Source organism: Eulemur rufifrons, chromosome 20, assembly GCF_041146395.1.
Source record: "Eulemur rufifrons isolate Redbay chromosome 20, OSU_ERuf_1, whole genome shotgun sequence".
NCBI lineage: Eukaryota > Metazoa > Chordata > Mammalia > Primates > Lemuridae > Eulemur > Eulemur rufifrons.
Window position 1 is genome coordinate 25673950 of NC_091002.1, and position 11517 is coordinate 25685466.

The 11517-nt window shown below is 54.0% G+C and overlaps 1 protein-coding gene across 1 annotated transcript; it reads right to left on the reverse strand.

The window, feature by feature from the left end:
* Positions 1–713: 713 nt before the first annotated feature.
* On the reverse strand, positions 714–10638 carry COX4I2 (cytochrome c oxidase subunit 4I2). Its single transcript, XM_069496537.1, has 5 exons — positions 10604–10638; positions 9475–9556; positions 7708–7872; positions 2749–2880; positions 714–850 (listed from the first exon to the last, which is right to left on the reverse strand). Exons 2-5 carry the CDS (start codon positions 9554–9556, stop codon positions 714–716), a joined length of 516 nt encoding a protein of 171 aa, XP_069352638.1. The 5' UTR covers positions 10604–10638.
* Positions 10639–11517: the final 879 nt, after the last annotated feature.

Below are 11517 nucleotides of genomic sequence, written 5' to 3' on the forward strand. Positions count from 1 at the left end.
TGTGGCCTCCCTGAAGTTGCACAAACGCACAAACCAGAATCCCACCTCGGGGTCTTTGCACTTGCTGTTCTGCCTTTGGTACCAGGCTTGCTCCCCTATCCCCGTTCAGCCCCCCTCTGAAGGGCCACCTCCTCCAGGGGCCTCCACCCGCCACCCTGCCAGCCTCCTCATCCTGCTTTGTTTTGTTCATTCTTCATAGAACTTATCACCGTGTGACAGACGACTTGTTACACTTATTTATTCATCTTTCTATCTCCTTCCCCAGAGGAATGTCTCCTCCATGAGGCCACGGATTTCGTCTGTCTTGTTCACTGCTGCATCCCTGGGGCCTGGATTGTGGATTGGTACCTGGTACACAGTAGGTGCTCAATAAATAGTTATTAATTGACTCCAGAAAGGCATGTCCTTGCCTTTGCTTAAGCCACTCCCTCCACCCGGAATGCCTTCCCTTCTCCTTCCTGCCTTTCCTAATCCCCCTAAGGCTCAGCCCTCGCCCCCACTTCTGCGGGGAGCCCTCCCCGACTAGCTGGGCCCTGAGCCCTGGAAGGTGGCTTGTTCTTGCCCCACCTACTACAATGCCTAATTTTAGGCACCAGGTAAAGTCTGAAGCGCAGGTTAAAGGCAGAAAAGAACAGACCAGCTTTATTGGGGCTGAGGGGCGGGGAAGGCTCCAGCCAGGGTGGAGCTGCAGGGAGACAGCCGGGGAGGTGGAGTCACTTCTTCCACTGCTTCTTCTCGTAGTCCCAGCGGGAGGCCAGGCCTTGCACGGGGTTGGCCTTCATGTCCAGGATGCGCTGGAGCTGCTTGGCCCTCCACTCGTCCGTCAGGGTGATGGGCTTCTCAGGGAACACTGCAGGGAGGGCATGGGCTGGGGCAGGGGTGGCTCAGGACCCTGCCAGGATCTCCAGCCACAGGCTTGGGTGCTCTGCACTGAGGAGCTCCCTCCACCCTGTCTGGGCCCCCACCAGATGCTCCCCTAAAGCATCACTGCAGGGACCTCCAGGTTCTGATCCCAACTTTGCCCCAGACTCGCTGTGGGAACTGGGCCAAGGTCCTTCCTCACTCTGAGCCTCGGTGTCCTTGCCTACCTCTGTGGCCAATGATTTGAAGACCAACTGGATCCAAACCCCAACTCCACCACTCCCTTGCTGTGTGATCTTGAACAAGTCACTTCACCTCTCTGAGCCTCAGTTTCCCTACCTGTCAAAAGCAGGTCCTACCCACAGAGGTTGTGGGGATTGAGTATTTGTAAGGCTACTGGCACAATGTTGGGGAGATACTAAACACCATGTGGTTACATGTTACCCACTCTAATTATAGTTATTGAGTTTGCTCCCCCTCCCTGGGAAGGGCCCAGGATGAAATAATTTCTTTTGCTTCCTAAGCGGGTCGGGGGTAGAAGGTAGGTAGGGGATGTTCACTTAGAAATTCAGCTTGGCGGGGGGAATACTTAACCCAAAGGCTGAAGCCCTCATGGAGGCACTTTGGGTGTCTTGATGTGTGGGTCAGGGAAGACCTGGGGGCCAGAGCTGCCAACACTATTCACAACTTACAGGCTCTGGGGCTGACTCAGCCTGCCTGACCTCCACCCCTGCAACTTTCTATCCCAGGGGGTGGTCAGGAAGGGAACAACCTTCATGAGCACCTGCTTTGTGCCAAGCACTGGGCTAGACTAATCTTTTTTCCAAAGACTCTCTCATTTCACCTTTATGCAAGGTAGGAATTCCCATCAGACTTCTACAGAAGAAACAAGGTGAGGCCACGAGAGGGAAGTCAGTAAGGCAGAGATTGCCAGCTTTTTCTCAATATCCTCTCCCCTTCCTCTAAAGTAGTGGTTCTCAAACCCAAGTGGCGTCAGAATCACTCAGAAGTCATTAAAATGAAAATTGCTGGGCTCCACCCCAGAGTGTTTGACTCAGTAGATCTGGAGAGAGCTGCAAATTTGAATTTCTAGCAAGTTCCCAGGTAGTGCTGTTGGTCCAGGGACATTTTGAGAACCACTATTCTGAAGCAATAAAGGTTCAGCTGGGCATTTGACTACTCAGCTAAAGACTGCACTTCCCAGCTTCCTTTGCAGCTAGACACGGTCATGTGATCATTTCTAGCCAATAGAATGTGAGCAGAAATTGCATGAGCAACTTCTCAGCCTTGAAGAGAGTGTCTTCCCTTGCCCCCTTCTCCTTGGCTGGAGTGTAGGCTTGATGGCAGGTGCTGCAGCATCCCCCATGTGTCAGGATGGAAGGTGCATGTTGAGGATGGCAGAGTGACAAGACAGTCAGAGCCTGCACTGCGCAGAACCCATACTTGTCTGATTGCTTCTCTGGCATTTTTTGTGTGAAAGTAATAAACCTTTATCTTGTTTAAAATCTTATGTGTTGGGGACTCTTTGTTATAGCATCTGAAACAATATACTGAAAAATACACAGTTCATACACAAGCCATCAGAAACTACACCATTCCTGGCTATGTGCCAAGCACTGACCTGCAGCCCGTTCTCATTAAATCTTCACAAGAGCCCTGAGCATCCGTTATTCCCATTTTACAGATGAGAAAACTGAGGCCCAGAGAGGTAGACTCCCTATATTCAAACCCAGGCAGCTATGCTTTGCCTGTCACCCTACACGACTCTGGGGACTTTTCAAAACTCTTCATATGAGTACCAGCGTGGCTCTCTTAAGAGCATGGCTGGTGGCTATGGCCACAAGGGCATGGGCCGGGCCTGCAGCCAGGTGAGGTGTTGCCACTCACTGTAAACCCGCTGCCACCAAATCAGCAGACCCATGAATCCAAAGAAGAAGAAGACACAGCCCATCACTGTCTTCCACTCGTTGGAGCGACGGTTCATCTCCGCGAAGGTCTCGTGGAACTGCAGCCGGTACACTGAAGGCAGGCGGGGGTGGGAACGGGCCTCAGGTGCATCCACTCCAAGGACCTTGGGCCAACTCTTGGCCCCAAGGTTCCCTGGCCTCCCCAACCCTGCACCAGATGCTGTTCGTTCAGCAAATTCTTATTGAGCATCTACTGTATACAAAGCATGGCCAGGAACTAGTGACACAGCAGTGAATGAGCCAGCTGAAAATTCCTGCCCTTGTGCAGCTTAGAGGGGGAGATGATGGCAAGTGCTTCAGACAGATTGTGCGCTACTTCAGTTAGGGTGGCCAGAGAAGGTCTCTCAGAGGAGGTGACATTGGAGCTGAGGCTTGAAAAATCCAAGGGAGAAAGTCAGTGAAAACTGGAAGCGAGTGCAAAGGCCCTGAGGCGGGAAGGGGGAGTGAGGGGTGACATGAAGGCCACTGTGGCTGGAGTGCAATGAGCAAGAAACAAGAGTGTGACAAGTGAGGCATCAGCAGGAGTCGGATCACACAGGACCTTGCCAGCCTCCGCGAGGAGTTCGGATTCATTCTAACAGAACCCGGCAGGGCGGATCTTAGGCAAGGAAGTGTTAACACTGCGCTTTTGTTTGAATAAAATCTCTCTCGAAACTCTTCCTGACCTTTGCTCCTCTCACACAAATGAATGTTTTTATTCATTTGTTTTCTTACTGCTTATCTTTCCTTCTAGGCTACAAGCTTCAGTTCATTGCTACAATGTTCGTATTACCTAAGTTCACGGTTATATCCCCAGCACCTAGAACAGTGCTTGGCTCAAGGGAGGCCCTTAATCGTTATTTCTAGGATGAATGAGTGATTGAAAGTCCTGCTGGAGATTCCCGGAGAAATCAGACAGGGTCATCCCCGCAAAGAGATTAGACTTCACGGCGAGAGGCACACCAGGCTGAGAGATCTGCTCACGGAAGGGCAGACATGGGGAAGTGTCAATACAAGGCGTATTCAAGGAAGGAACAGAAGTTAAGCTGGAGTTTGGGGGAGTTTTCTTAGCGAAGGCTGGGTGGAACTGAAGGTGGCATAATAAGAAACATATAATACATATTTGGTCTCTGCCTCCCAGTTCCTGGCACAAGAGCTTCTGAAACCCTCGGGATTCTCTGAGTTGATAGGGGTGACACGAGAGCATCTTTCTTTTTCATAGCGAGTGCTTTTCAACCCTGCCTGACGTTATGCTAATGAGGCGGCTCTCAGGGGCTGGGGGCTGGCTGGTTGCCAGAAGAACCAACCATGACATTAGAGAGTTGGAGCTTTCAGCCCCCCTCACCTCTGGGCAGGGGAGAGGGGCGGAGAGGTCTACTTCATCCCCAGTGACCAGTGATTTAACCAATCATGCCCACCAGGTATACGACCTCCATAAAACCCCTAAACGTCAGGGTTCTGAGGTTTGTGATGGTGAACACATCCTTGTTCTGTGCCCCGCCATAGGTACCTCTTCATCTGGCTGTTCACCTGTATCCTTTGTAATATTCTTGATATTAAACCAGTCAGTGTTATGTAAATATTTCCCTGAGTTTCGGGAGCTGTCATAGCAAAGTATCAAACATGAGGAGGTGGTTGTAGGAACCCCCTATTTAAAGCCAGTCGGTCAGGGGACACGAAGACGACCTGGGACTTGTGATTGGCATCTGAAGGGGGCAGTCTTGTGGGACTGAGTCCTCAGCCTGCGGGGTCCGAGCTAACCCCAGGTAGAGAGTGTCAGAACTGAGTTGAATTGTAGGACACCCAGGCAGTGTCTGGACAGTTGGAGAACTGGTCGTTGGTGTGGAAAGAACCCACAACATGGAGTGTCAGAAGTGTGAGAATGTAGAAGAAATGGAGCTGGGTTTTTTTGTTTTTTATTTATTTATATTTATTTTGAGACAGTGTCTCGCTCTGTTGCCCAAGCTGGAGTGCAGTGGCATCATCATAGCTCACTGTAACTTCAAACTTCTGGGCTCAAGCGATCCTCCTGCCTCAGCCTCCCCAGTAGCTGGGACTATAGGCATGCGCCACCACGCCCAGATAATTTTTTAAATTTTTGCTGAGAGTGGGTCTCGCTTGGTTGCCCAAGCTGGTCTTGAACTCCTGGGCTCAAGAAATCCTCCTGCCTCAGTCTCCCAAAGTATTGGGATTACAGGTGTGAGCCACCCCATCCAGCCTTTCTTTTGAAGAGAGGATACATGGCCCGGGAAACAGCCTGGGCAAAGACCCAGGGTGAGTGTGGGAGGTGCAGGGCACGTTTGCAGAACAGCCAGGACCCCGACCACAGAGGGGGCAGGGCCTGAAGAGCCTTGGATGCCAGGCCCAGGAGTCTGAATTTTAAACTGTGCAGGTCCACTGGGATCCTGGAACTGTTCTCCCGGGGGACACTCCCTGCCCTGGCCCCCCCCAACACGTCCTATCCTTCAAAGCCTAGGCCCACTCTAGCCCCCCCACGAGGCCTGCATGCACAACCTCAACTGTCAGCAAATCCTTCCCTCAACGGAGCGTCTTCCAGGATAATCAGACTCGATACGTGTTTCACCACCCAGAGCTCCTCAGACCCACCTGAGAACGACCTACCAAATCCCATGTGCTCTGGAGTTAGGCAGACCCGGCCAAGAGCCCTGGCTCTGCCGCTGCTGGGTTCTGAGCCCTTGGGCCAGTTGCTGCAGCTGCCTGAGTCTCTGTTTCCTCATCTGTGAAATGGGGCAATGACTACCAATAACTAGGGCTGATGTGAGCGGAAGTGGGATCGTGCGTGTCGTGTGCTTTGCAGGGTTCCTGGCACCCAATGAGCACTGAATAGATGTGGCTGCTGTTATTAGTATTAATACTCTAAAACAACCGTCCAGGCGTCCACCACCTCCCACCTAGACCACCCTCCTCACCAGTCCTCCTGCCTGTGGTCCCTTCATCCATCCTCTCAAACCATCTGGGCTAGAGCCCCACAAATTGAGACCAAGGAAACAGGGTCTAGCTCAGTTGTCAAGTGGTGGGCAGTCTGGGAGCAGCACAACTGCCCCGCAGTGAGACTTTTTAGCTCTTGGACCAAGAGGATCATCAAGTGAAAAAGTGAAGTGTGGAAGAGAGGATGAGCAGAGAGGGAAAGAGGAACTACTTCTTCTTGCAAGGACCGGGTAGAGTCTGTCTGCAAAAACACATAAGAACCTGGTCACCAGGGGACTTGAGTAGAAGAGAGACTGACTTTTCCTTTTTCTTCTTTTTTTTTTTTTTGATAGTTTTAAAAATGTTAGCACATGTGCACAATCCTTTCTCAGTCTATTAAATAAACACGAAAATAAACAACTAAAGGAAAAGCAAAGCTGGCAACAGAATTCCTTGGGGAGAGGAACTGTGTTGGGTTTTAGCAAGACACGCGGGTGGGCGGTGTGGGGTGCGACAGTGAAATCAGCCATGGGAAGGAGTTTGAATTTCCACAGAGGGCGGGAGCTGTGGGTGTGAGGCGGCCCAGGGAGCGGAGAGAACGGAAGTTGTTGCGGGGGGTGGCGACAGTAGGGAAGCCAAGGGCCCGGGCACCGCCATGCCTAGTGGTCACAGGAAGTTCTGCCCAACTCTCATGCTGTATTGTAACTCGCCAAGCGTCCCACCAGGTCTTCAGTGGAGCATGTGGTGTAGCAGCTAAGGGGTGAAACCCCGGGTGCCAGTGTGTGTGGGTTCAAATCCTGCCTTCACCACTCTCTAGCTGTGCAACCATCACAGGCGACTGCACCTCGCTCAGCCTCAGTTTCCTCAACAGTGAGCTAGTGGGAGTGCCGACCTCCATAGCGGCGCCTGCTGCACGGTGAGTGTGCGGTAAACATTAGAGCTTGTGATTAGTACCATCTTGCTTTGTGCGTGTGACATGCGGGGAAATAAGGGAAAGGAGGAATGTTCATTTCCGAAATGGATGAAGGGAAGGAAGCCAAGGGGTACGTGTGTGTGTGTGTGTGTGTGTGTGTATGTGTGTGTGAGAGAGAGAGAGAGAGATGGAGAGAGACAGAGAGATCTGAGAGCAAGGAAAGGAGCTGGGAGAGAGAGGGCTGGACGTGCAGGCTCGCAGGGCAGGGACAGAGCCTGGCTTGCTCACAGCCATGTTCCCACCATATTCCCAGTGCCTGGCACTGTAGTAGGTGCTCAATATGTTGTCAAATAAATGAACGAATGAATGTGAGAAGCATGAGCCTTTCCCCACTAGGAACCCCTTGAAATGCTGGAAATCGGGCTGGGCCCCTCATTTGTGGAATGAGAATGAGTCTCCAAATATCAAAGGAGCACACTGGTGGGCAGGCCATGGGGCCACACACCCCTTCCGCCTCCCAGGGTCAGACCCCTCCTCCCTGCCCACCAACTCACCTGCCTCTCGCTGTGCCATCCCCCACACCACTCAGTGATGCCAGGACCCTCCGCACTCTCCTGCTCTGACACCCTTCCCCATGCTGCTCCCACTCCCTGGCAGCACCCTCCTCTTCACCCTTCAAGGCCAGCTGGAACGTGACCTCCTCTTGGAGGCCCGCCAGGATTCCATCTCACGGCCCCTGAACACGCCTCATCCTAGCCACATATCCTCTATTACAATTATTGGGGTCTCTGTTGGTTTCTGCCACTGGACTAGAAGCGCCCTGAGGACAGGAACCACCCCGGTGATCCACCTTGTGTCCCCAGCATCGCCTAGCATCAGGCTGGGCGCAAGTAGTTGAGTGAATAAAAGAAGGAACAAATGAATGAACTTCGTGCCTCCGTGTGCATTTGGCGTCTGGCGGTGTTGGGGACCTCTCCCTGCCCGCTGCTCCCTGATAGGCCCTCCTTTCCAAAGTCACCCCAGCCCACTCTCCCCGGCCATCCCCACCCTGCGACCTACGGGCCACCTTCTCGGCGTGGCTCAGCTGGGTCCAGCTGCCCTTCTCCTTCTCCTTCAGGGCCCGCTGCTCAGCATTGAGCTCGGTGCAGAAGGGCTCATCCGGCATCGGGTAGGAGCGCTGGGCATGGTAGTTAGTGTAGGGGGGCATCTTCTGCTCGCGGGGGGCTGTGGGCACAAGAGAGGAGGGACCTCAGTCCGGGCTGCCCTGGGACACCCTGTCTCTAACCATAACATCAATACGCAGGGCTGCGTTTATCGAGCAATTACTTGTGCCAGGAGGCATTCTAAAGCCTTCAGGTGGGTTGACTTATGTACTCCACATCATCTGAGCCAGGTGACATCGTTGTCTCCATTTTACAGATGAAGAAACTGAGGAGCTAAGGACGTGGTAGAATTCACAAAGCAAGGAGGAGCAGAGCCAGGGCTGCAATTCAGCCCCTCTGGCTTCAAATCCCATGTTCTCTATCAAGTCAGGCAGAGGCTGAGTGGCAGGAACCTGATGGGAAACTGCTCTGCAAACGGTAAAGCACTCTGCGCACCTTTATTTTTTTGTTGTTGAGGAAGACTCTCAAATGGCACTCTAGCTCTGTCGCCCAGGCTAGACCCTCCTGCCTCAGTCTCCCGAGTAGCTGGGACTACAGGCATGCAACACGACGCCCAGCTAATTTTTTCTATTTTTAGTAGAGACGGGGGCGGGGGGCGGGGGCGTCTCGTTCTTGCTTCTGGCTCAGGCTGGTCTCAAACTCCTGAGCTCAAGAGATCCTCCCACCTCGGCCTCCTGGAGTGCTAGGATTACAGGTTTGAGCCACCGCGCCTGGCCTTGCACTTGCCTCAATTTATGTGGTCAAGGGCACATTTCATGGCTTTGGAGTCAGCTGGGTTTGAACCCCAGAGCCACCTCAACTCAGCTCCAACAAACCCCTTACCTTGCTGTACCTCAATATCCTCGTCTGGATGATGGGAACAACGAGAGAACCTACCTCTCGCACCTGTGGGAAGCTTCAAGGTAATACATTCAAAAGCCTTCCTGCAGTGCTTGGCTCACAGAGGATGCTCAGTAAATCACACTGACTATTAGAGGTCAGTTTACTACTGGCCTCCATTCTGGAGGCTTTCCCTGATGGCAAAGCCTGGAACGCCTCCTGTGGGTATCTGGGGTGCCCGTAATAAGTCGGGGCACTAAGGGGGCCTCGGTAAATGTTCTGTTTATTGACACCACAGTGCTGGAATAGCCTTGGGCAGGGAGTCCTGGCTCTTCTAATATTTAGATCTCTAGGCCTTAATCTGTTCATCTGGGAAATGGGGACAACAGCCTGGCATCCACCTCACGTGGTTATTGTGCCATCTAAATGTGTTAATCCGTGTAAGATGTTTATTACAACTTGGGGTACCTAGTAAGGGCTCAATAAATGTTATCTTTAAATGTCAGGAAGGCCCTTCTGCTATCTGGCTGAAGTCTCTCCTGCTTCAGGTCTCCTTCTTTTGACTGCACTGATATTAAGGTCCAGAAAGGAGGATTCAGCGTCCAAGGTTCTGTCAGCACACTAGGGGCCTGAGGTTTGGGGGTCAAGTCCTAAGGAAGGTTAGAATGGAGGGCTGCTGTCTGCTCACCCTGTGGGCTCCACTTCCTGGAGGAACTTGGCCTAGGATCAAGGGGTGGGATCGTGGGAAGCAGTGTGGGAGCAGGCCCAGGGAAGGTGGCAGCCACAGGCAGGTCCCCGGCCCCTAGCTCTGGAGTTCCCTTGGAGGGAGCGGTCCAGGTCTTACCAGAGTCTTCTAGGCTGTGTTTCCCTCGAGTTCCAAGTCCTCCTCTCCTCAGCACCAAGCTCCAGGCAGCTCTGGAGAGCATCTGGGGTGGGGGCGGGGGGAGGTATAGATGACTTCTGTCCCCACATGGCCCCCTGTCCCCAAACCTCAGGGCCCAGACTTGAGAAACCCTCTTTCACTGGTATGGTGGCAGTGGGGGGGGGGGGCCCAGGGTTTCAAGGTCACCCTCATGCCCCTCACCCTTCTAACTTTGCTATCCCCATGGGAGTAGATAAGGGGTCCTAGACATTTGCAGCCCCCTCTTGGGACCCCAAGTCACCATCTTAGAAGTGGGAGGAGACCTAACTCTTGGGGCAGAGTCTGAACAGTTTGAGGCTGGGGGCCTGGGTTCTGGTGCCAGCGCCAGCTCAGCCTGGCCGGGTTGGGGAGCCCCCCTTAGTGGTTTGTGCCCCAGAGGAAACTGGGTGGAAGTCCAGGTGGGGAGGCAGCAGGTCCTGAGGCGCCCCTCCCGACAGGGCCATCTGCAGAGGTCTCTGCACACACAGACCGGCTGGCCCCCACCCTTTCCCCCCTAATTGGCTGCCTACGTGCGCGCAGAGCCCGCAAGCTGGTGGGGGAGAGGACAGGCTCAGCCCAACCCCCCAGCCCCCAGGGAAGGCTCACTGTTTGGCACCCATGGGAGGTGGGGAGGGGCTTTAGAGGACAGGACTTAAGTGGGTCATAGGGAGGGAGAGGGCGACACACATGGGGAGAGAAGGGGGCACCCCACTTCTGAAAAGAGAAAGGGGCCCTCGCATCTAGGGAGAGAGACGGGAGCCCAATAACTAGAGTGAGGGAGGGGCACCCTACATGCGTTGGGTGGGAGGGGGCGCCCCGCACATCCGGGAAAGAGGGCTCCCCATGGGCGATAAGTGTGTGGGAGACGCCCGCATATAAGGGGAGCGAGGAGGTAATTTATTTTGGCGGAAAGACACGGCGCCCCATATGCGGACAGAGGATAACGCCCGAGGAGTCCTCAACTCTGTCCTGTCAGAAGCCCCCCAGCCCTCTACGGCAGGGGCCACAGGGGGCCCGACCCGGCGGCAAAGGTGGGAGACCGAGCTGCATCCCACGCCTGCATCCCACTCACCTCGCGGGCTCGTGGCAGCGGGAGCGCGACCTGGTCCGCCGAGGGAGTAGGGCGGCAGCAGCCGCGGAGGGACCTGGCGCCGGCCCCCGCCCCCTGGCCCGCCCCACACCCTCTCCCAGGGCCGCCCCCGCGTGGGAACGTCCTGCTTGGGCCGGGCGTGGGATCGCCCAGCCCGCGTCCCTGGGGGCGCCCCGGTCCACAGCGTGGGGGCAGGGACTGCAGAGCGACTGCGGCATCAATTTCCCCTCCCACAGGGGTCCTGCCACTGGAGACCCTAAGCTGACAGCGTTGGTCCCAAGAGTGGGATCTCCACTGCCCATTGCTGTTCCTTCCTCCTGGAATGCTCTCTTCCGGCCTCTGCAGACTCAAGGCTTGCTAACCATTCATTCAGCCCGGGCCCAATGCCTCCTACCCAAGAGCATCTACTCCAAGCATCTAGCGTTTGGGAGCTGGCCTGTGGCTGCTACCAATCCCCCCACGCCCCACCTACACCCAGTGAGACGTGAAAAAGCCTCCTTCTGGGGCTTAAATCTTAGCTGTGTGACTTTCAACAAGTGGCCTAACCTCTCTGAGTTCTTGTTTTCTTTTCTATGAAAGGGAGTTCATGATAGTTCCTACCTCACATTTCCTGCCTTACCTGACTGTGGTAAAGACTGAACCGGTTAATAGAAAAGCCCCAGGCACATTTATTCAAGAATTATTTATTAAGACCTACTGCCATTGGCATTTATTGTGTGTTGTGCATACCATGCTAACTGCTGGGGGATATGGAGCTGAACAAAACCAGACACAGTTCCTGCCCTTACAGGGCTTATAGTCCAGTTTCAGGTGGAGAGAAAGGCCTGTGCAAAGGCCCGGGGGCAGGAAAACACAGAGTGTGTTCAAAAAACAGAAGAGAGTAATGGGCAAAGGGG